The sequence below is a fragment of the Eriocheir sinensis genome, chromosome 10 (genome assembly GCF_024679095.1).
Source record: "Eriocheir sinensis breed Jianghai 21 chromosome 10, ASM2467909v1, whole genome shotgun sequence".
NCBI lineage: Eukaryota > Metazoa > Arthropoda > Malacostraca > Decapoda > Varunidae > Eriocheir > Eriocheir sinensis.
The window spans coordinates 16,974,295-17,000,706 of record NC_066518.1 but is presented as its reverse complement, the minus strand read 5'-3'; the positions used below and the strand labels follow the sequence as shown (position 1 = coordinate 17,000,706).

Genomic DNA, 26,412 nt, shown 5'->3' with positions numbered 1-26,412 from the left:
CGCAACTTTTTGTGGTCGTGGCAGCATGTGAAAGCCTCCATTCATCTCCATTTTTTACCAGCGGCAGTTGTGCTCAGCAGCGCTGCTAAGTGGCCCCGTGTGAAAGGGGCTTTAGACTCTTAACGTCGTCAGTATATCGTATGGGTAAAATATAAATCTGGAGAGAGTGAGGCTCATCCATACCAACACAGAACACACACACAAAAACAAATGATATAGAAACACATCAAGAAAAGAAAATATTTAAAAACTCCTCACTGTCACCTTCTTCACTCATTCTCTCACCCATCCCTCTGGACCCTCACATCCTCTCACCCACCCTTACATGTTCCCCCCACCTACCCTCACCAATCCCTTCTACCCGCCCTCACCCATTCCTACATTGCCATCATTCCTTAACCATCCCTCTCTCCCACCCTCACGCCCATGGACCTACCCACGCCCTCATCCCCATTAGACCGCCCATACCGCTCTCACACCACCGCTGAGAATGACACATATGTATTCTCCCCCTTCCTTCTCTCCCTCCTTTCCTATCCTATCCACTTTGACCCTTTTATCTCGCCTTTCCATCCTCCCTATCCTTCTGCCTGCCATCCGTTTTTTTTTTTTTTTATCATTCTTCCCCTTTCCTTTCTTTCCTTCTCCCTCTTGCTCAGTCCACCTCTCATCGACTTCCATTTTTTCCCCTTCCATTTCTCCTGTTTCTTTTCTATTCATTCACCTCTTCGCTCCGCCTCAGCCCCTTCCTCCTTCCTTGTCTTCCTCATCAACCCTACCTCTCCTTTCTTCCCTTCTCATATCTTCCTACCTTTCCTCACCGTCACATTTTCGACGTTCCCACTGTTTTACTCCTCATCCATAATTCTACAGTGATTCCCTGATTAAGTAAGCCTTATTGGAGTGTTTATTTCGTTATATTCTGTATTTTCAGACTTTACGTTCTCTCAGTCGGCTCACCATGTACCTATTTTTCTTTCACCTTTGCTCCTGCCACACTATACTATTCCAGGGCTATTTTCACATCCTATCTTTCTTCTATTTCTTTTTCCCGTTCATCCACTCCTCCCCCCCTTCCCCCTCTCGCCTCTTCCCTTCCTTCCATCTACCAGCTGTCAGTCTCTTGCATTTCTCCTTCCTTCATATTTTTCGCTCGTTTTCCCGTTTTCTAATCCCTTCTCTCTCCTTCATTGAGATCAGTAGGGAATGTTATTTTAGGCTTGACTGCTATATGTGTAGGATGTGTAGTTTTTACGCACCTTGTTGATGCGGATATTGTTAGGGTTGTTGAGAGGATTGGAGGAGTGACTGACTGACGAGCATTGAAAGAACGGGAGGCAGAGAACACTTGTGTAAACTCTACGGAAACGTCGCGCCACTTAATACGTTTTATTGTATTGCTCCGAGAGAGAGAGAGAGAGAGAGAGAGAGAGAGAGAGAGGAAGTGTTGTTTTCCCCCACGTGTGCTCTGCTAATGTCTTTTTTTTCTTTTCTGACCACATCTTTATTCTTTTTTTCCTCCGTATTTATGCTTGGGAGAGCTTCGCTACGGCGTCTAATCCATAGGAGTGAGTGACTGTTAGCCGTCATGAAAAGGTGTGGCTGCAGGCAAGGGTGTCAATCAGTGTGTGTGTGTGTAATTATATTTCTCGTCTCCTTGGTGAAAAATACACAACACGCACATGCACATGCATATAATCGTGTACACACCCACCCACCCACCCACCCACACCCACCCACACACACACACACACACACACACACACATACATACACACACACACGTCTAAACGCAAACACACACAACAAAATCATTTGCCTATCTAATCGTATTCGAAGAAATACCAAAGAAAAAATGTTCCCTTTCCTCCTCGGCCTCCCCCTCCTGCTCCTACTCCTACTCCTGTTTCATTAATATGATGCCATCGTTGAAGGCGTAGCTGTACGAAGAACGATTCAAGCTACTCAACCTATTTTGCCCGGAAAAGTGACGGCTACGGAGGATTTGTCATACAAGTCAAATGGACTAAGATGAGATAACCATGCTAGGACGCCTAAGCAGGTCATACAATGACACTGTGATATTACAGAGGAAACTGTATGAGTGGTCCAAAAAAATGGATGACAAATGCAGCGTTCTATGTGTAGGAAAAAATAAACTCTAAATATACACACTGAATAACCCATTTCGAGGAGCTCCCATGAGTAAGCCTTTTGGCCACTTGGAGTCTCCTTAATTCCTTGTGTCTTCAGATACCTGAAGCTCATTAACATTAGTCACGCCTAGTTTCTCTAGCTCCAGAGTGTCCCGATTGTTAAAAATAAGGGTCTGGCAGTGAAAGAGAAGCGGTAATACAAGCATTGGGATGATTTTTTTTATCTCGAACACCTCCATCTGCAACAAACCCCATAGGAGTATCTAATATGAAACTGATTGGCTCGTTTAAGAATAACATTGACCGTTACTTCGTTGTTGCCATAAAAGTGCATTGATCGTCTCCGTACATAACTTACATTGAGCTTTAATATGTTTCGCAGGTCACTGAAATATCTGACAAATAGAGTAAATCACTAAAGCCAGGAGCCTTGTAACATCAGGCTTTCTCCTGCTTTTTCTCCCATGTTTCCATGTTTCTTCATTATCCCGGAAGCCATGCGTCACCCCGCCTCAGGGGTGGTGGCAGCACGTTGTGCCCAGGTTATCTACGGGGGTCCCGCCGCCATAGATCACCGGCTCCTGTAATAGCCTTCCGCCCGGCTTGGGAGAAGCGAGGCGACTCTGCTACTAAATGCTTTGCAACCCATTCTGTTTTTTTCCTTCTAAAGTTACTTTGATTTCATGACGGACTCTCTCCTTTACCGTCAACCCTTGTAAAACTGTTCGGTTTGGAAAAGCTGCCCTGTGTAGACCGACCAGCCTCTTACAGCCGACTCTTTATGTCCTTATGGTTTGTCCTTATCCCTTCATTGTTCGCCCCTTTCTTATTATTTTTCTTTTCATCATCATCATCATCATCTCCTCCTCCTCCTCCTCCAGCCAAAGCTTTCACTCATCACTACAACAGATGAGACGGAAATGAAAGAAAGTTGGAAGGAAAGAGAGCGAGAAGGAAAAAAGGAAGGAAGGAAGTAGGGAGAGAGCTGTAGCCGCTTACCTTCTAACAACTTTCATATGTTTGTTCAGTTGACTGTGGCGTCGTAGCGATCAGTTTCCTTCGCTCCTGCAGAAACGTGGGGATAATTTATGGCGTTGTGTCTCGAGTAGGACGCTTGACGTAGGGGCACCGGAAAGTAGTTTTTAAGGCCCTGGTGGTATATCTGCTGCTCTTCAAGGCGTTACTAGTGTTGCTGTTACACGCGGTTGAGTTGGTGGGAAGCGGACTGGCTGGCTGCATGGCGCGTGTGGGCAGCCGGGGAGAGGGAGGAGCGTGTGGTGGGGAGCTTCGAGGCTTGCCGATGTTAATAATTGTGATGGAGGTGAAGGGGGAGGGGGGGGTGGAGTAGAGATACATGTGGTGGTGAAGGAGTTGAAGGTGGATAACGAGGAGGAGAGAGTGGGATGTTTAGGGTAAAAAAAAACATACATTGAAGAAAATTATAATCAAGTCAAATAAATAACACTGGGATATTGCGTTCTCCATGCATTACTCCTGAAAAATGGTTGTTAAGCAAATAAGTGTCCTCTCCCGCAGCTCGGGTGAAGACGTGCAATTTCTTTTTGCCTTATGAGAAGAAAACATGCGTGCCGTAGCCTCACCTCGCCATAGGTCAACATCTTAAACCGACACCTCCATGTCAGGAAACGGTGGCTTGGCTGGAGGAGGAGGAGGGAGGGAGGGAGGGAGGGAGGGAGGGAAGGAAGGAGGAGGAGGAGGAGGAGGAGGAGGAAATAATAATATAATAATAAGTAAATGAAAGAGTAATGCCGCGCGGATGGAAGGCAGTGCGTTAGGGAGGGAGGAGGGGGAGAGGAGGAAGAGGCAGACAAGTGAGCCAACGCATGCAGTACACAGGACAGGATGTCAACCCACGCCGTTCTGTATAACGCTGCCCCGTGATCAATACAGCCACCGTCTGATCGCACGTCAACACCCACGATATCTCCAGCATGACCCTGAGCACACACACACACACACACACACACACACACACACACACACACACACACACACGATTGACTTTTGCATCTTTCTCTTTCCCGCTTCGCCCTACGGTTGATCAGTACTTCGGTGATATCACGCCCCGGATACTTCGATCCCTACGAGTGCACGATGCTTGTCTTGTTCAATCACAACTTCTTCCATGGCCTTTTCACCTCTTCGCCCATGATATCAACTCCTCTCATCCATTCATCTATTCCACGCCACCACGTCTCCCCTGCTATGCCCACACGACCCCTCCCACGACGCCTCCACCGCCACCACCACCATCCTCAAGACCTCCACCGCCAACCCTGCCACGTCCTCCTCTTCACCCCTCTTCCCGCTTACGACAGTTGATCTTTCATTCATCAGTCCATTCATCCCATGCCGTCACCCCCACCATGTTCTCACCCCCCCCCCCCCCCCCAACAGTTCGCTTTCTATCCAGCCAGCTAAACAGCCTATGCCACCTTCACCACCACCACTACCATAATATAGTACCATTTTGCTCCCTATGACTCCCCCATTCTCACGATAGCTCTTCCATCTGCCCATCCACCCACCCCACGCCAACACGCCTCCACTTAGCGCTTCCCACAACTCACCCACCATCCATCCAGCCAGTCAACCCACTCCGCCACCACCATCACAACGCCAGGTGTTGCTCTGCCCACAGGTTCACGGTGGTGGCCCGCAGACAACTATATCTCAGAGCAGACCACATCCGCTGTTATTATCCACACACACACACACACACACACACACACACACACACACACACACACACACACACTTCCCTGCTTATTATTACATCCAGACGTTCCTGTTCCCCTTTCCTTGTTCCGGCCTGCACACCTGGGACTCGCTTACCTTCCCTCCCAGCCACACCTGCAACACCTTGTTTCATCTACCTTAGGTCCGTGTTTGCAAGTGAATCACTATCTTTCTCTTTATATCTCCTGTACCTTAATCTCATCTCCACCGTGTATGTATGTATGTGTATCTCTTCCCTCCTTTACCCACCCACACCTGTAGCACTGTATCTTCCCACTTCTGACCCACTTTTAAGATCTTGTCAGAATCCTTCCTTTTATACCCGGCCGTAGTACCTTCGTTTTTCACCTTGTATGCATCCCTCGATAGACACCGGCTCCCTTCGCACCCCGTTGAATCTTCATCTTAATCCTGTCTCTTTTCTTACTGGCGAGTATTATTTTCCTTCTTGCATACATCAGTTCTCGTCTCCTGTTTGACTGTTACCCCTAACTAGGTAAAGGGACGGTCTGCCTTTAATCTTTCAACAATTTACCTCGCACAGACGTCGTAGAAGAGGTTGCTGTCGTTCTATTTGTGAGTCAGTTTTGTGTGAGATGAAGTTCCTTAGCGGATTATTTTGATGTATTATGGTGTGTGGTAGTTTATTGTGTTGGGCTCAGATAAATGTATTGTAGAATCTGTAACAACAAGATTCAGTTGGTAAATAATGAAGACAAAAGCATCCAAATTACACTTTTAAAGGGGTATTAGAAAAAAGTATCCCGGAACTGCACTAATGTTGCCCCCCCCCACCCCCCCTCTCTCTCTCTCTCTCTCTCTCTCTCTCTCTCTCTCTCTCTCTCTCTCTCTCTCTCTCTCTCTCTCTCTCTCTCTCTCTCTCTCTCTCTCTAGAGAGAGAGAGAGAGACACTTTTCTTGCCGCACTATCTCGAGGGAAATAATCAGTGGTGGGCACCGCTAACCGAACAGTAAGCTTCGCTCAGTTAGCTTCGCTAACTGGTAATCCACAAACTAAAACGTTAGCTTCGCTTACGCTAAACCGCTAAACTGATAAAGAAATTAGTGAAAACTAATGCTAACCACTAGCCGCTAACTTTTTTGTATGGATTTAGCTCCGGTTTAGTATTTTGGCTCTAAAACCTAAAAACAGATCTAGTGACCTGAAATTTCAACATCTTGTAGTTTAGACGTAGAGCGGTCCAGAAAGGTATAGCATGTCGAAATCAGATGATGATCAAACTGGGTGGCATGCGCTGGGTGTGTCTTCTTGACATGTGACTTCAAGTTGTAAAGGCTCGCCGTCAGTCCGTTAATGATGGCCTCCTTGGGGTGGCACATGATGCACCGGAAGTGCAAGATATTGGCGTTCGTGATATCTCTTGATTTAATTAAGGACAAAGTACTTCTCCAGGTGGGGCCACGGATTCTGGAACGTCTGGAACTCCTGGCCGTTAGCTTGAGAGTCCTCCGCCTCACCCACAGCTGCTGCCTGCTTCCTAACAGGGTCAGCATTCTCAGGCGGAACAAAAAAGTGCTCACTTTGGTCACCTTCCATGACGTCGATAACGATAAACAAGGCGACAATAATGAACGCGACTACACGGTGACAACGTCGCGGCTGAACTGAACAGAGCCCAAGCAACAAGAAGAGAAAGAAACCTCCAGTTTATCCTAAATCCGTATATTTTACACAAAATTTCCCGCAAATTTATGTATTTTTTTAACTTTTTTCCATAACTGACACTTTTTTTTTATTATTTTAAGTTTATTTCTTCCCAGGTGGAAAATATCGAATTCTTGTTATTAAATCCCGAGTTCAAAGAGTTGGAAATGGAAGATGCATTACCCTAAAATACCAAAAGTTTCCCTTGTAATTGACCAATTACCCTACTTTAAGACGTAATTTACCCAAAAGTGGAAGCCCTGAAATTATTGCGCCATGTGGCTCAACTGGTGCTGTGTCTGTCCACAACGGACATGAACAAACCTGTATGAAGTTTTTAGTGGACTTAAAGTTAGCGGAGGAGGAGGTCCGCTAACTGTTTCCAGAGTTAGCAAAAATGCTAATCAGCTAACGAAAAAGTTAGCTTCGCTAATTAGCGGTTAGCGGATTAGCGGAACCGTGCCCACCATGCACTGGAAATAATGAAGGGTAATGAACTGCGCTAGGATTAGCCGTGGAATTCGAACCCTCCATCTCTACTCTGCCTTCTTCCTGCCTTCCTTCTTCCCCGCAGAGCGATACCCCTCAAGCCTCCTCGATCTTGCCTCAGACGCCGCAGTTTAAAGGAATCGTGAACCAGTTCCTGGTTAAAAACGGAAAACTACACTTAGTATTTCCCATCAACTGCTGATCTCATACAGTAAAAATAAGTGTCATCTCGAAAAAGCCTATAATATAATTATACCAAATGAAAAGTAACTTTTTTTTCCCATAAACTAATCGAATAAAAATACAAAAAATGTTAAAGAATGTCTGCAAAGATACTGGATTTGTTTTCACATGATGAAGTCGCATACAAAGAAAGTGATTATCATAGAGTTGTCCTATACATAACCAAAGAACTTGACATTTTCTTTAAACTTAGTGAATATTCTTAAACTTCATTGGCGCCCAGGCACACAGATTTGATTAGGCTTTCATAGAAGCTGTGGACATTTTCGTGGAGGTAGTTCAACATAGCTTTGTAACATGAACGTGAAAAAAACTAATGAGAACCCGATTTATCACCTTTCCTGCCTTTGAAAATAATTATATTAGAGGAGGAAGCGTCGTAGAATAAAAGAGCTTGTAGGCTTTTACCTCTAGTAGTTTTTATCAGCACATGCATGTGCTAGAGACAGATAAACGAATAAATAAAGTAGTCGGTGAATAGAAAAATGGATGAATAAGTAGCAGCATAATTACGTCAATATTTTGTCTCCATCCACTTAACTCTTCGTGTTTCACCGAATGTCTGTGTAAGTGTCTATAAGCGTATGTGTGTGTATTTCGCCGAATTTGTGCGTGTGTGAGGGGAATTATCATTTTTGATTGTTCTAACTTCTTTAATCGTCTTTTCCTCTGGTTGTCCCTCATGCAAAAGTAATGTATACATGCATTGGCACAGATCCCTTTTTTCTCGATATCCTTTCCTGAATGTGCAATATTGTTTCAGAATCAGTAGTTTTTATTTTTTCTAATCTTACATATATGGTAAGTAAGAACAAGACGGATCATCACTTATCAGTCCCACCTTTTCAACGTGCACAGCGTTTCACTCGAAAGGGACTTGCGTTCTGATGATTTGCCTGATTTTGGTTTGCTGATGTGTTTGACCGACTGTTTGAATAGGTATGTCTCACTGTATAGCCGAGGAAACGTAAGGTGGGATACTGAAACGTGTGGAAGTCTTGCACTCAAAGGGAGGAATGACACCCCAGCTTGAACCCACCTACTGGAAGAATTCAGAATTACTCTGCAGGGGAACGACCTCACAGGCAGGCTTCGAAGACATCCCGTGGGCACTTAGCGTGGTTACGAAACTGTATCCGCTCTTCCTCTTACTCTTCTTTTTCTTCTTCCTCTTCTTTTATTATCATTATTGTTGTTGTTGTTGTTGTTGTTGTTAATAGTAGTAGTAGTAGTAGTAGTAGTAGTAGTAGTAGTAGTAGTAGTAGTAGTAGTAGTAGTAGTAGTAGTAGTAGCAGTTGCAGTAGTAGTGGTAGTAGCGGTAGTAGTAGTAGTAGTAGTAGTAGTAGCAGTAGTAGTAGTAGTAGTAGTAGTAGTAGTAGTAGTAGTAGCAGTTGCAGTAGTAGTAGTAGTAGTAGTAGTAGTAGTAGTAGTAGTAGTAGTAGTAGTAGGAGCAGTAGTAGTAGAAGTGTTCTTGTTCCTGTTTTCCTCCTCCTCCTCCTCCTCGTACTACTACTACTGCTACTACTACTACTACTACTACTACTACTACTACTACTACTTACAAAAAGATGCCTCCACCCATGTTCAATTTCCCGACACATAATCATGAAGGGCTCCATAAATTGAAGGTCATTAGCCCCAGCTCTGTTCACTAATGACTGTGGCATGCAACCATATCATTAATCCTACTTAGCACTAACTCTATACATAACATCTTATCCTCTCCTACCACTACTCCTTCCCTACTCATATCGCTCCCGACCCACCCTTATGTCACTCCACCACTGTGGCCTCACAGTCCATATTGGAAATGTCGGTGGCTTTTGGGCCAGAGTGTCTGGTGCCCCTGAGACATAGGATGGCCGACCTGAGCAGGGAGAACGAGAGGCGACACCTCATCCAGGCGACAACGTGGCTCCTTGGCTGATGCTTCTTTTCTGAGATCATTTCCGCGAGTCTTGCGTAGAAGCATCGGGCCCTGGAACCCATCCCGCCGGATGTGGTGAAGACGAGGGGAATGAAGCTGCCCTGATCCACATACTGGATTCTTTCACCGTGTACCCTTGTCTTCTGCACGTTCCTGTCGTGGGCGGCTTCCAGGGGCAGCTCACGATGACAGGCAGCCATCGGGTCGTATATGCGGATGTCCACGAATGCCTGCTGTCCGCGCACCCAGAATCCGCGTCCACCTACATCAACCCGTGCCTCATGTGAAGTATTGGCCGTCCTGTATCTAAAGCCCTATTCACACATAGGCGATCTTGGGACGTCAGCGCCACGATCCTGGTTCTTTCTGGTATCGTCGGAATTTGGTGCACTTAAGCCCGTCCCAGGGGTGTTGTAAAATTTGACACTACGCTTGTAGGAGTATTTCCCGAATGCTGGATGGAAGCTGCACAACCATAACGATGCCTGCCACACAGCTGTCCGGTTTCTGAACGATCGACGACGATCAATCTTGGAGATTTGGATTTAACGTTATTTTTAGGCGATGATTCCTGCCCGACTAGTGCCGGGCAAGAAAACGACAATAATGAACACTGCCCGATTGGTAAACCGATGCTGCTCGATCACCGGATGAATACACAACGACTCCTGACTTTTTCCCCTCCAGCAGGTATAAAACCACACCTCTGCGGCATCCCTCTACAGACCTCAGGTGAAGGCAGGAGGCGCAACACAGTTCCTACGTCAGGCCCAGTGTTCATTCGAAGTTACTCAACCATGGAGATAGTGTTGGACAGAATTTCAGGCCTATCATCAGCAGACAAGCCAGCCTACCTGGATAATTTTGTGGACGTGTGTGTGGAGCAAGCAAGATTGGACACTCTCATCCTCAAGATTCACAAGGTGAAACAGCAGGAAAAGAAGAAAGAAGAGTTGGGCGACGCACGTGTTGGGTGATGCCTTGGCATACACCTGCCGAAAGGCTTGCTCATGGACACTACGATGTTTTGCTAAAAAAACTCGCCAAATCAGACACAGAAGCCTATAAAAATTACCTTCGGGTTTATGAAGACTTCTTCAAAGAACTCCTGGGACGCATTGCACCTCGCATCGAGAAACAACACACCTTCTGGAGGCGCCCAATAGAACCTGGACTGTGTTTGGCCATTATCCTGCGATTTTTGGCAACAGGGGACGGTTACAAATCCCTAGGTTACAATTTCTTAGTGGCTCACAACACCGTCAGCCTTATAGTGCCAGAGACTTGCGAAGCAATCATCCTAGGTGCAGCAAATGGGAGTATCCTATACCTGACCAATCCTACCCATCACACACTCAATTAAATGCAGTTCAGTTTAATTCAATTCACAAAGACATAGAAGTAGGAGAAAAGACACAGAGAGGAATGAGGAAATTAATAACGGAATGTCTTTCTGAGTGTCTGAAGGACCTTCCGTTATTAATTTAAGACAAGAGTTGGAGGTTGTTATACTAGTGACACACACACACACACACACACACACACACACACACACACACACACACACACACACACACACACACACACACGCGTAACGTTGCACACAGGGGCGTCAGGAGCATAGGGTGGCAGGCAGCCACCTTGAAGAAAATATTCCAAAATACTGGCGCGGTGAGTCATTGTCGAGGACCACATGTTTAGCTGTCACTCAGCAATCGCTGAAGTGAAGGATTCGCCGGGAAGCTATCCCACGGCTGCTATGCAGCTATCGGGCAGCTATTATAACGGTCAAAATTCTTATTTTCATGCCCGATTACTGCCCAACATATCGCAATAGGTGCAAGACTACTACACGTTACCTGGAGGATCACTGCGAGTCCTGTTCGGTGCCTGAAACATTGCTGCCCGATCTTTGACAAGGTCGTCGACCACGCAGATGGTTGCCCGAAAAATAAGCGCAGCGCTTATTTTTCGTGCTCCTTGCCGACTCACCGTCCAACAGTCGTGGTGCACGGATTTCCTCAACGACGGCTAGAAGATGTGCTACGAGTATGATACCGAATGCTGCCGGAATGGCAGTCGGGCAGCTGCCGCGTTCAAATTCGTGTATGTGTGAAGGCCACTTAAGGTGTTCGTCGTCAAGGGGGAAGAGTGCCGGCTCGGTAGTGATGTGTTGGCATACCTCTCGAGCATGCTGGCTGTCAGATCCCTCACCTCATCATGTCGGATACAGGCGAAGCCTCCCTACTACTACTACTACTACTACTTTACTACTACTAACTATTACTACTACTACTACATTTATTTCTACGCCCTCTTATCACCACCGGCACTTACTCCAACACCTCGTCCACTCACCATCTATTACCATAACCTTCATATTCTATTTCGACTCTCGCCACTACCACAAACAGTTCCATTATTCTATGAGAGAGAGAGAGAGAGAGAGAGAGAGAGAGAGAGAGAGAGAGAGAGAGAGAGAGAGAGAGAGAGAGAGAGAGAGAGAGAGAGAGAGAGACTAGTTACCTATTCATCCCTTCATCCTGGAGCTTGACATTGGTGATCTGTAGGACGTTCCTTGCAGGTCTGTAGTACCTGAAGGAGCATGGTTATCATTAGAAAAATGATAAAAAAAAAGATTGGGCATAATGGAAAACTGCTTCTCAGGTGTGTGTGTGTGTGTGTGTGTGTGTGTGTGTGTGTGTGTGTGTGTGTGTGTGTGTGTGTGTGTGTGTGTGTGATCTACGTACTATTGGAAATTGTATATCATATATTCTGCATACAGTGAATAAGATTTGGCAGCGCTATGGCCAGGGAACTCCCCGAGCGGGCCCCGCCCGAACTGACTTCATGGCTAAGTCGGCCTTTAGAATCGGGCATCAAAAGTTCATAGACGTATCCAAAAGATTCCCCTCCCAAAATAAACGAGCAGTATCATGAATCAGTGGTAGCTGTAACTCAACAGTTAAAATGTTTGAAAAATTCGATTGTTTGTTCACTGGCTTCCTCTTCCTATCTGTTTTACTGAGCATTTAAGATTGAAATTCGGTTGCAGCAACCTAATTATGAATCGAGGGAATGAAGTTGACTTTTAAATTGATCTTTGGTGTTTCAAGGATGAAAAAAAAGTGCTTTACTATAACTCTCTTCTTTCCTCAGTTGTGTCGGCGTGGCAGCTTCAGCCTGAGAACAAGACGGTGGAGGAGGATCGCGCCGTCCGTCTAACCTGTCACATCGCCTCCCTGCCCGAGCCTACCTACATGTGGTTGAAGGACAATGAGACCCTGCCGGAGAATGAAACCAGGTAAGTGTAGTCTCCACGTATGCCCTTGTGTACCGTTCGTTCCTGAATGTGTGTGTGTGTGTGTTTGTGTGTGTATGTGTGGTATGTGTGTGTAATTCACCATGGCCTGATTAGATCTACTGGACTAGTCATCGCGGTGGCCGAAGTGATAGCGTACTGGACCCACATTCGCCGCGTGATGGACGACGCGGGTTCGAATCCTCACGCTACCACTCGGATTTTTCAGTCACCGCCGAGTGGCTTAAAATCACCCACATGCTGTCCTGAAGACCACCCATCAACCCGGACTCTAGAGGAAGCCGTCCAAGCGAATCAAGAACGAGTTCCGGGGGGTAGCATGAGCCAATGCAAGATGGCGCCACTATAAACACTCGCCTGCGCCAGAACGGGCTGGGCCGACCATCAGGCCCCACCTGGAAGAAGCCTTGGGCCGACCATCAGGCCCCACCGGGAAGATGCCTACCGGCGCAATAGGCAACGACGTAAAAAAAAAAAAAAAAAAAAAAAGTACATACTCTCCCGATTAAAGTAAGTCTATTATAGTCGATCTCTGGCTACTCCTAGGGCCTTCACACAAGACCCTTCATCTCCCTTGCCTTAGGGGGGACATTTACTACTTATCAGTGGAAAAATCTCGGTCACAGCTGGGCTCGAACCTCTGCCTGCCTGGCCGGAGCCGGAGCTATCGGAGGTGTGTGTGTGTGTGTGTGTGTGTCGGAGGTCTACGCGAGTATGCAGAAACGGGCGAAAGCCACAACATGTGAGGTAGATAGGCGAGAGGGTACTATAAACCTATCAAAGACCTTCCGGTGTCCTCATTTTCCGTTTTCCTAACGGCTCAGTAACACCAGAAAGCAGTTCAGCATGCTCTCTGAAGACAAATTATCTTGCTTTACACACACACACACACACACACACACACACACACACACACACACACACACACACACACACACACACACACACTTGCGAATTTATTATTTCGCAACACAGGTATGGCCAAAATCTTGCTACACTGACACCTGCGACATACAAGGACCTTCCTAAGAAATACCTTAAATAACCCTTCCCTTAGGCCTAAAGGTACAATATCTAAGGTATACTTATGTTTGGAAGGGTTTCAGTTAAGGTCGACTGAGGTGTCGGCGTCTGTAAGCCAGCCTGTGTGTAGTTAATATGTTGACGGCCACGTTGCTTGCTCGCGTTCGACAGCAGACTTTTTTACTAAGGTGTTGCCACGGAGGCGTCTCACGGTCTCACAGCTGACTGACTGCGGGCAGCTGAGCGCCTTGTGTAGCCGGACACCGGTATTTTCACCGGGTATTCCAGACTATTCTTTACATGTTTCGAAGCACGTTCCAATAGCAACTGCTAATTTCATTAAATTATTTTACTTAATGGCCTATATTAATCTCGCTTTATTTAGCAGTCATGCCTTTAGGGTAAATTACACTGATCTCTAATATAAACTGGATTGGTTGACTCCGTGCAAATCCTAAAGCCCGCAGCCGAGGAATATATGTAAAAAATTCGGCATCGACGCTCGCTGAGTGGCAGTAGCACGTGGTAAAACACTTCATTACGAAGTTACTAATTTAATGAATTTTTCTATGCCCTAGCAACTAGCTTTTTATTGCTTTATGGAAAAAAAACCCATTCATTACCCAGTCTCCATATTTGGCACAAAGCACTTCTTTATCCTGCGATTTGACTGTTACATCCTCTATATAGCATGTATGATATGTGTTTCCTTGCAAACTACTTTTTCAGTGGATTGGGAAATAACAAATGTTAATCATCATGAAATAAAACAGAAAAATGTAAGTTCTTTTCATATATTTCTTTTGGTTACCCATTAAAAAATTCTTCATATTCTAAATCTAAGATTTGAAACAGAAAACGAATCAAATTGATGAGTAACTAAAGCAGGTTCAACTAATTAACTAATTAACTAACTAACTAACTAACTAACTAACTATATATATATATATATATATATATATATATATATATATATATATATATATATATATATATATTTATTTATTATATAAAATACACGTACGTGACGTACATTGTTTTTTGCTTTTCTTGTAAACTGTAATATCTGTGTTGACTGCATTATATTCGTCATTTACACAAAAACTTCAACGTGGCCAACACGAATGATTAGGATCAAGCATCAGTATGTAGGTGATTGGTACCGTAGCCTATTATTGAAGTTCTATGCATAGCCTACATCACCCTTTTTCCAAATAAGTATGAGGAACAAATTATGAAATTATTATGGTCTTTTTAATGCTGAGCCTAATACATTCATACAACCACCCTGGCTGGCAGTTACCAGACAGAGTAAAAACTACAACACCCTTATGAGAACTGCAGCTGAGACTGTGTTGAATGAAAGAATCACAGTGTTGGCCACGTTGAAGTTTTTTGTTTTAATGACGAATATAATGCAGTCAACATAAATATTACAGTTTACAAGAAAAGCAAAAAAACAATGTACGTCACTACGTGTATTATATATGTAGTTAGTTAATTAATTGAACCTGCTTTAGTTACTCATCAAATTGATTCGTTATAATAGAGATCAGTGGTAAATTACTAAAGAGTTGATTATTAATGCAACTTCTGGGCAGTGAAGTATTGCCTTTATTGTGGAACAACTCAACCACCCAATTACCCACGGCTGCTCAGCTTCGCTTTCAGATCGCAGCTCACTTCTTAGACAACCCCTGATTCCTAACACTACCCACGGAAGATTGCAATTTTGAAATTGCAATGAACAATTTGAGGAATAAGACAATTATTTGGAGAGTTGTTCTAAATCTGTGATCTAAACTAGGACTAATTATTTTTCTTCTAATGCTCACTTTTATTGTAGTGTGAGGCACCATCCCCCAAATAATTTTATGGAGTTGCATTTAAATTAATCCTCACCTTTTATTTTTTTAAGGAAAGTGAAGCATTTTATATGCGTGTTATGCACCTGATAGGTGCCCTGCGCATTAATAATCCAGATCTAGATTTATAGCTATTCCTCACCTTTTATTTTTATTTAGCATTTTATTCTTAGATCCTCACTCTGAGGGTAATAGGTCAAGAGTGTAGCATTTATAAGGTAAGTCCTCACCCTGTCTTTAGTTTGTCAAAAGCGTACGGTAGCATGTAAACTTAGCCTAGACATCCTCACTCTGAATATAGTATATAAAGAGTGTAGCATTTTAAAGTAAAGAAGACTTATTTAGGAGGAGAAAAAGGACAAAAGCAGCGATGTAAGAAAGGCGACAAGGCCAGATGGAATATCAGGTTGGATCTTGAAAGAATGTAGTGAGCAACTTGCAGAGAAACTGCACTCCATAATGAGTGCCTCCCTGAGTGAAGGAAAGATACCGCAAGATTGGGAGAGAGCAAATATAGTACCGATTTTTAAGGAAGGCAAGAGAGAGGACCCATTAAATTACAGACCGGTATCACTCATTATAGTGTGGTTGCAAAGATTATCGTAAGATATGTGAGAGACTGGTTAAAAACAGGTGGTCGGATTTCTTAGAAAGTAAGAAAATTATCTCGGATTGCCAGTTTGGATTTAGGAGAGGGAGATCTTGCATCAACAACTTGATGTGTTACTACTCAAGGGTGACAGATTTAATACAGGAGCGAGAAGGCTGGGCGGATAGAGTGTACCTGGAATTGAAAAAGGCATTTGACAAAGTACCGCACAGAAGACTAATTTGGAAAATTAAAAATAGGGGTGGAGTGGGTGATAGACTGATTAAGTGGCTGGAGGACTTCCTAACTAACAGGGAAATGAGGATGATAATCAGAGACAAGATTTCCAACTGGTGCCCTGTGATGAGTGGAGTCCCGCAAGGTTCGGTATTGGTACCAATAATGTTTGCTGTTTATATAAATGATATGGTGGACAGAGTGTACAGCTGTGTGAGTTTGTTTGTATATGATGCAAAACTATTGAGACGTCTGAAAATGTGAAGGACTGTGAGGCATTGCATTGGGACCTGCATAGACTATGGGAGTGGAGTGGTACATGGCAAATGGAGTTCAACCTTGGGAAATGTAAGAAAATAGAGTTTGGTAGGAGAGGTAGAAGATGTGAATACGATTATAAGATAGGAAGTGAGATAATATGCAGAGGACTGGAAGAAAAAGATTTGGGAGTGACTGTCTCAGAGAACATGTCACCACACAAACACATCAACAGGATAACGGGACAAACTCTGAATTTGCTGAGGAACATAAGGACGGCATTTGTATACTTGGATGAGGAGATGATGAAGAAAATAATATTCACAATGATAAGGCCAAGGTTAGAGTATGCAGCAGTGGTCTGGTCTCCTCACGAAAAGAAGAACATAAGGAAGCTGGAAAGAGTGCAGAGAGTGGCAACTAAGATGGTACCAGAACTTCGAGATCGGACTTATGAAGAGAGACTCAATAGCATGGGGCTCACAACCCTGGAGAGAAAAAGAGAAAGAGGAGATCTGATAGTGGTGTACAGGGTGACGAGTGGAGTGGAGCATTTGGACAGAGAGGACCCGTGTGTGTGTGTGTGTGTGGAATGAGAGAGAAACAAGAGGATATGGAAAGAAGTTGAAGGCGACCACGTGTAGGCGAGATGTGAAAAAGTTTAGCTTCCCAAACAGAAGCATTGAGCTATTGAATAGAGTCAATAGACTGAAGGAGGAGGTGGTTTGTGCAAGAAACATTCATAATTTTAAGGAAAAGTTGGATAAGAGTGGATATGGATACGGGACAGCGTGAGTGGAGCTCTTGTAGTGTATGTCACAACTAGGTAAATATAACTAGGCAACTAGGTAAATACACACACACACACACACACACACACACACACCTGAGAAGCAGTTTTCCATTATGCCAAATTTTTTTTTATCATTTTTCTAATGATAACCATGCTCCTTCAGGTACTACAGACCTACAAGGAACGTCCTACAGATCACCAATGTCAAGCCCCAGGATAAAGGAATGTACAGGTAACAAGTCTCTCTCTCTCTCTCTCTCTCTCTCTCTCTCTCTCTCTCTCTCTCTCTCTCTCTCTCTCCTATACTGCTTAAAGAAACAAAGAGCGAAATAGTCTCCTCCCTCACAACCGTATTCAATATGTCCTTGCGACAAGGCATCGTCCCTTCGGATTGGAAAAAGACTAACGTGACACCGATTTTTAAGAAAGGAGACAAAAAAATACCAGGTAACTACCGACCCATTAGTCTAACTTCAATTGTAGGTAAGCTACTTGAGAGCATAATTAGAGACAAAATTGTGAGTTACCTCGAAAGCCACTCATTAATTGGGGATTCACAACATGGCTTCCGTAACAAAAGATCCTGCCTATCAAACCTATTGACCTTTTATAACGACCTCTTCTCAGTTTATGATGTAACCAAATCATTGGACGTAGTCTATCTTGATTTCCAGAAAGCGTTTGATAAAGTCCCACATCATAAATTACTTTATAAATTAAAGCAAATAGGTATTGACGGTCAAGTAAACCAATGGATCGCAAATTGGTTGAGCAACAGACAACAAAGAGTGGTGATTGACGGATTTAACTCAGAGTGGGCGCTGGTCACTAGTGGCGTCCCTCAGGGCTCGGTTCTTGGCCCAGTGCTCTTCATTATTTACATCAACGACATGGATGTTGGACTCAATAATCGCATTAGTAAATTTGCAGATGACACAAAGATTGGTAACTCGGTTCTCACTGACGAAGACAGGAAAAGCCTCCAAGTGGATTTGCACAAAATTTCAGCTTGGTCGGATAGAAGGGAGATGCCCTTTAACGTAGACAAGTGCCAGGTCCTTCAAGCTGGAACAAGAAATAAGAAGTTCGATTACGAAATGCGCGGCGTTAAACTCACAAGCGTTCAATGCATTAAGGACCTGGGGGTCAAAATCGCATCAAACCTCAAATTCTCACATCAATGTATCGATGCAGCAAATAGAGCGAACAGAATGTTGGGCTTCATTAAAAGAAACTTTTTATTCAAGAATAAAGATGTAATACTTCCGCTCTACAATAGTTTAGTGAGATCCCACTTGGAATATGCGGTACAGTTTTGGTCTCCTCACCATGCAAAGGACATTGCTAAATTAGAAGGTGTTCAGCGTCGGGCAACAAAAATGATCCCTTCCTTGCGCAACAAATCCTACGAAGAAAGGCTTTCCACCCTTAACATGTTCTCTCTTCAGAAACTTTGCCTCCGAGGAAAACTGATCGAATGTTTTAAAATACTTAATGGTTTCATGAATGTAGACAGAACAAAATTGTTTATGATCGATGACACTGTGCGAACGAGGAACAATGGCATAAAACTCAAATGTAGACAAGTAAATTCAGACTGCACCAAATTTTTCTTCACCAACGTTGTAGTGCGAGAATGGAATAAGCTCCCACCGTCAGTGGTCCAATGTAACACAATTGACTCCTTTAAAAACAAGCTCGACCGTCACTTCCTTGAACTTAATATTAACTCGAGTAGAAAAGCAACGTTTTGGAGCCATCTGATTAGTGTAGATTCACTTAGGTTTAAGGACAGACCACCTAGTCTGGACCATGGCGTCTGTGTGGTCTGATTTTCTATGTAATTTTCTCTCTCTCTCCAAAATTTACTAACAAAAACTTATTCTCAATTAGTGTTATTAATACTGCCAAAAACTAAATTATCCATGCATATTACAATGGCTCTCTGTGGATTGACAGAGACTCACCTTCGTCCCTTTGTTTCACTTAGCTGTCGGGCGGTGAACCAGTTGCTCAGCAAGGAGAATCATAGTCATGGTGGATACCTCTCCGTCGTCGCTCGTGAAGATCCTAACTATCAGCACGCCCTTCTAGCTGTCCCATCCAAGGTGTCGGCCAAAGTAGGAGAGAGGGCTGTGCTGGAGTGCATTAGTGATGATGAACACCCCTTTTTCCAGTGGTCCAGGCTAGGTTGGTTGACCTGGTATATCACATAACTGGTCCCCAAGCTTGTGCATTCATACTATTGTTATCTTTTGAGCTGCAGCACTGTTACACCCCAAGTTTCCCTGATACCTTGAAAAATAGTAAGTTATATTACCATAGATATAAGTCATAAGGAAATGAACCTGCAGCTTTTCACTCAGCTTAGACAGAGTAGCCACTTTTCATATCGTAGCATTTCATGTGAATCCTATTAAACCTGTACACCCTCTTAGTGAATTCCTGTCATGTTACGATGTCCATTACCCTTTTTGTCTGTTTCTCCTCTCCTTATAATCAAATTCATATGATTTATAATATATGTCAGTCAGATTTTTTTTCACTGAAGTAGCATTATTTTATATTCCAGATGGCATGCCCATTCCGGAGAACAGAACAAAAAGAATAGGGCAAGGGTCTCTTGAGTTCTCCAGCATCATGGAATATGACCGAGGTGTTTACAACTGTACTGCTCTAGACTTTAACAGAGAACATAGCAAGACCATGGTAATGTATCTCAAAGAGTTTACAGTTATTATTTAGTGACACGACTTGCCTGATGTGCGAGCCTCCCATAACCCTCTGGCTGCTGCATGTATCATAAGGTGGTGAAAGGTGATGTAAACCATTTTGTTCATCATATCTGCCTGTTGATACCCACACTCTTTCAGTATCCAATTTAAAACCCCATCAGGGTCTGGTGCCTTCCTTACACCATGGTTCTCTAATAGATTCTTCACTTCTTGTACTTTCACTTCAGTAACCTTTAAAATCTCTTCCTTTAAACCTGTCTCTTTTTCCATTGTCACTTTTCACTGAAAACTTGCTGAAAATGATTGTTCATTTCTTCTCGTTCCTTTGCATGTAACCAACATACACTTCCCCTTAGACTTTCAATTTACTGATCCCTCCTTTATGTTTCGTTTTACTTTGCCTTTGAGGAAAACTGATCGAATGTTTTAAAATACTTAATGGTTTCATGAAAGTAGACAGAACAAAATTGTTTATGATCAATGACACTTTGCGAACGAGGAACAATGGCATAAAACTCAAATGTAGACAAGTAAAGTCAGACTGCACCAAATTTTTCTTCACCAATGTTGTAGTGTGAGAATGGAATAAGCTCCCACTGTCAGTGGTCCAGTGTAACACGATTGATTCCTTTAAAAACAAGCTCGACCGTCACTTCCTTGAAATTAACTAGACTAGGAATGCAATGTTTTGGAGCCATCTGATTAATGTAGAATCACTTAGGTTTAAGGACAGACCACCTAGTCTGGACCATGGCCTGATGGGTGAGCCTCCCATAACCCACTTAACCACTGGGTTATGGGAGGCTCGCCCATCAGGCAAGTCAGCACTACATGTGTGGTCTTATTTTCTTTGTAAATCTATGTAAATCTTATCTCCCCCTCCGTACCGCCATGCTTACACATAACTGATCCAAGGTACTTAAACTCATTGACCTCCATTTCTTCACCATTCAAAATTATTTTGCATTCTTTTTCACATTTAATTCCCACTCTATATGGGCATACAAAATCTGCAACCTCGCTTCTACTTCGCTCACAAACCATCACTTTACTTTTGTTGACATTTGCTTTCAGCTTTCTCCTGTTTTAGACACTATCAAAAACACTGACCAAATTTTGTAGGTCACTTTCATTTTCTGCAATGAGCACCGTGTCATCAGCAAACAGTATCAAATTCAGTACCCACTTCCTTCCCTCATCGAACAGTCTTACTCCAACTTCTCCAACTTTGCCCTTAATTTCTCTAATAACACCATCCATATAAATATTGAATAACCATGGTGACATGACACACCCTTGTCTTAAGCCCACTTTTATCTCAAAATGTTCACTTGTTTCTCCAGTAATTTTGACACGTGCAGATGCATCCTCATAGAAAGACTTTATTGCACTAAGCAGTTTTCCTCCCACACCATAAATCTTTAAAACATCCCACAATTCAAGCCAATCGACTCTGTCATAAGCTTTTTCCAAATCCATGAAGGCAGCGTATAATTTCTTTCCTTTTGCTATTATTTTTTTCTACTACCATCCTGAAGGCAAATATCTGATCCACACATCCCCTTTCCTTCCTGAAGCCTCCTTGTTTTTCACTGATTTTCTCTTCTGTAAGTCTTTGCACCCTCTCTATTATGACTTTTCCATACACCTTTCTGGGTATGCTCAGGAGACTTATACCTCTATAGCTCCCATATTCCCCTCTCCTGCTCTTCCCCCTTTGAATAATAAAGTATAATGTACATGCAATCAGGTTTCCTCTTTCTTTTCTCCAAGATAGGCCTCACTCCCAAACCCAATCTTTCCAATCTCCTCATATATCATGTCTCAAGCTTGGTACCCATTTTGTTTCTTTTCTTCCTAATAATTTTCTTTCCATGAAGATATTATACCCATAGGTGGGCGTTATCGCGATAAGTTATCGTGATACTTTATCGCTGATAACAAAATTGGATTATCTACCATCCGCTACTTATTTAAATATATATCGGTATCTTCGTTACTTTTGTAACCAAACTAGCGATAATCGCTACTTTTTTTCCGCCTCTCAGAAAAAAACGTTGTCTCCCTACTGCGCATGCGTGGCCCGGTGTTGTATGAAAAAAACTTTGGGGTATGAAATATCTTCGGTGATGAGATTTCATACTTAGATCATGAAAATTAAAATACTAGGTTATTTTTTTATGCTACTCAAAAATCAATATATCATAGAGAAAAATCATTTAACTTTACCCCCAAAATGATTATTCACTGCCTCAAATTTGATATTCCATATTCGTTTGTGACCATGCCATGGTATTGAAGGCATCTGGTGTTGTGTTATTTGGTGTCCCATCGTCAATGTTTACAAACACTGGTCTCTCGTGAACTGCGCATGCTCAGACCATTAAGAGTAGACCTGTACAGTCTCACAATGCTTTTTTAACCCATTAAGAGTTGCTGGAAAGCTGAATCAAACATACAATTCCACCATCCTCACTGTTTCTAGAACGACGTACACTCTGTACATATAAATACAACTCGTACAGAGTGCTGTCCTAGTAACAGCGAGGACGGTGGTAGTTGTACTATATGTCTGATTCAGCCTTCCAGCAACTCTTTATTACGGTTTAAAAGCTTTGTGAGACTGTACAGGTCTACGCTTGCTGGTCTGAGCATGCACCGTTCATGAGAGACCAGTGTTTGTAAACAATTTTTGACGGTGGGGCCGCCAAATAACACAACACCGGTTCAGGCATTTCTAGTATTACCGTCCATATGTACGTGTCAACGTTTGGTTTTAAGGTTCTGTAAGTTTCCTAAAATACAGATAATGAAAATTTGAATTCATCAATGTTGTTCTATCTGAAATATCAATATAGTATCGTTTTCGCCTATCGGACTTATCGCTAGCTAGTATCGGAATTGTGGATTTATATCGGGTATCGGTTATCGGTTATCACCTATATTTGTGTCTCTAGTTAACGAATATCGGTTATCGCCGTTAAGGTTTTTCATTACCAGTTATCGGTTATCGGGAATAAGGTTTTCTGTTATCGTGCCCAGCTATGATTATACCACACCACGACTGCACACATCAATAATAGTTGAATCAATGACACGATCAGCTTATTAATCATATCCTCATCTTTGTAATTGATTAGGAGCTTATATGTTTCTCAAGTAATATTTATTATGTATTTTTCTGGGGACAAGATGTTTTGGAATATAACACCCAAATCCTTTTCTTCTTATGCTTTCTTAATTCGATCGCTCCCTATCTTAGAATTCACACAAGGTTTCCTGGTTCCTGTGCCCAATTAAAAAATACAAATCATGATGTTAAATTGAATTTTCCACTCTTGGCTCCAACTATTTAACCTATCAGTGTCTTCTTGCAACCTTATAGGTACAGTTCTCTCTCTCCACCACACTTCCCAGTACTGTGTGTGTGTGTGTGTGTGTGTGTGTGTGTGTGTGTGTGTGTGTGTGTGTGTGTGTGTGTATTTACCTAGTTGTATTTATCCAACTTTTCCTTAAAGCTTTGTACACTCCTTGCCGATACTACATCCTCACTCAGTCCATTCCAAACCTCTATATTTCTTTGCGGGAAGCTATATTTCTTTATGTCTCTCAAGCGTCTTTCCTTCCTCAGTTTTTTACTATGTCCTCTTGTGTTCCTGGTGGTGCTTCCTTCTTTTAGTAGTAACTCCTTGTTATCTACTTCTTCCATTTTGCTCAATAATTTATTGATTTGTATTAGGTCTCCCCCTTCTCTTCTTTGCTCTAGTGTTGGTAAGTCCATTTCCTTCAGTTTTTCCTCATATGTCAATCCCTCCAGCTCTGGAACCATTTTTGTTGCCATCCTTTGTATTCTTTCATGTTTCTTTATGTGTTTCTTCTTATGGGGAGACCACACTGCCTCCGCACATTCCAATTTTGGTCTGATCATAGTGGTAATTAATTTTCTCATTATATCCTTATCCATATAGTGGAATGCTATTCCTATATTTCTCACCATGTTATACGTATCACAGAATATCCGATTAACATGACTCTCTGGCTGTTTATTATCTAGCATTATTACTCCCAGATCTCTCTCCATGTACTTTCTTCAGTATTTCACCATCTCCCATTTATGTCCATTTTGGTCTTCCTTCACTTTTTCCTATTTCCATAACATGACATTTCTTCACATTGAATTTCATCTCCCATTCCATACTCCATTTCCAAATCTTGTTTAGGTCTTCTTGCAGAATTTCGCAGTCTTTACTGTTCCTTATGCGTCTTAGCAGTTTTGCATCGTCTGCAAACAGGCTCATATAACTATTTACTCCCTCTGGCATGTCATTAATATATACTAGGAAAAGTATTGGTGCCAATACTGATCCCTGAGGCACTCCACTCTCTACAGTCCTCCATTCTGATTTTATGTCCTTAACCACTGTTCTCATCTCTCTTCCCCTTAGGTAGCTTTCCATCCAGTTCTTCATTTTCCCTTTCAATCCTCCTGTATTTTCTAGTTTCCATAGCAGTCTTGTATGTGGAACTTTGTCGAACGCCTTCATCAGATCCAGGTAGACGCAATCAACCCATCCGTCCCTTTCCTGTATTTTATCTGTCATTCTCGAATAAAAGCTCAGTAAGTTTGTCACACATTAGCGCCCTTTTCTGAATCCATACTGTTTACTTGTGACTAAATTATGCTCTTCTAGTAATCTCGTCCATTGTTTCTTTATCACTTTCTCACATATTTTACATGCTACACTGGTCAATGATACAGATCTGTAGTTCAGGGGTTCTTCCTTCCTTCCACTTTTGTACATGGGGACCACTTCGGCCCTCCGCCACTCCTTTGGCACTACACCAGTTGTTAATGAGCATTTAATGATATCATATACTGGTCCAACCAGCTCATTCCTGCATTCTTTCAATATACGTATAACTTGAGACTCCATCCGGTCCTACTGCTTTCCTCTCTTCCAGCTCCCCCATCATTTTATATATCTCCTCTTTATTTACTGTGACTTCTTCCATATGAACATTTATCTTGTTTTCTTGTGGTTCGTTGAATTTTGACTCTTTTGTAAAAACTTGCTGGAACTTTTCGTTTAGTAGCTCAGTGATGTCTTTGGGATCTTTGATTATCACATTCCTGTCACTCAACCTTCTTATTGTTTCCCTTGGTTTGATCTTTCCATTTATGAATCTATAAAACAGTTTCAGTTGTTCCTCGCACTTTTCCACAATATCCTTTTCATATCCTTTCTCTTCTTCCCTCCTTATTTTCACATATTCATTTCTTGCTACCTTAAAATCTTCTTTATTCCTTTGGTTTTTATTTCTTTTCAGTCTTTTCCATACTTTGTCTTTTTTTTCTTTTGCCTTAGTACACTTTGCATTAAACCAGTCCTTTTTTCCTTTTTCTTTAGGTCTGTATTTTGGTACAAATTTCATAACTCCTGATTTATATGCCTCCATGAAAATATTATACTTTTCTTGCACTTCATTTGTTCCCTTTAACTCATCCCAGTCCAGCTCTCCATAATATTTCCTGAGATTTTCCACATCTGCCTTCCTATAGTTTAACCTGTTTCTTTTATATGATTCATCCCCTGCACTTCCTTCCTCCTCTGTTTCCATCTCTATTATCACGTGGTTACTCTTACCCAGGGGGCATCCATACCTTAATTCATTCATCAAGTGCATTCCCTTTGTTAACACTAAGTCCAGTCACGCCGGTTCGTCTTCACCTCTATATCTTGTATTTTCCTTCACCCATTGCATCATCAAGTTTTCCATCGTCAATCTTAATCTTTCCCCCCATGCTGTTTCACTACCTCCACTTTCAAATATCTCCCAATTTACTTTCTTACAGTTAAAATCACCAACTAATAGGACTCTTTTGTTCGCTTTGAGTAGTCTACTTAAACTCTGGATGGTATCTTCAATCATGGTCTCATATTCTTCTTTACTCCAAGACTTGTTTTTTGGTGGTGCATACATTGCTATAATCGTCAGCCTTTCTCTGTTTTTGTTCTTCAGATTTACACTCACTATTTCTGCCTTTCCTTCTCCATATACTACTGATTTTACTAATAACTCCTTCCTTGTCATTATCATAACCCCTCCACAACCTTTGCCCTTTCTATCTTTCCTCCATACATTGTAGTTACTATCAAACACTATTTGGATGACCTCATTCAGTTTAGTTTCTGTTAAGCATACAATCTTAGGCTCTTTCTCCTTCAAGTAGGCTTGTAATTCCAGTTTACTAGATATTATCTCGTCTACATTTGTATACATCACACTTAATCCCTTGTTAGTTACAATCCTGTCTCGCTTCTGGTTCCCTTGTTAGTTACAATCCTGTC

The 26,412-nt window shown here is 42.6% G+C and overlaps 1 protein-coding gene across 9 annotated transcripts in view; it reads left to right on the top strand.

The window, feature by feature from the left end:
• Window positions 1-26,412, top strand: part of LOC126996653 (protogenin-like) — an 88,180-nt gene that overhangs the window by 11,707 nt on the left and 50,061 nt on the right. For 8 of the 9 annotated variants that reach the window (XM_050857340.1, XM_050857339.1, XM_050857338.1 and 5 more), the window contains exons 3-6: window positions 12,400-12,544; window positions 17,491-17,559; window positions 19,318-19,517; window positions 19,900-20,036. In XM_050857340.1, the coding sequence (XP_050713297.1) occupies window positions 12,400-12,544; window positions 17,491-17,559; window positions 19,318-19,517; window positions 19,900-20,036 (551 nt within the window). Of the gene's footprint in view, window positions 1-12,399; window positions 12,545-17,490; window positions 17,560-19,317; window positions 19,518-19,899; window positions 20,037-26,412 lie in introns of those variants that run through there. The other variant, XM_050857343.1, reaches the window with a different exon arrangement.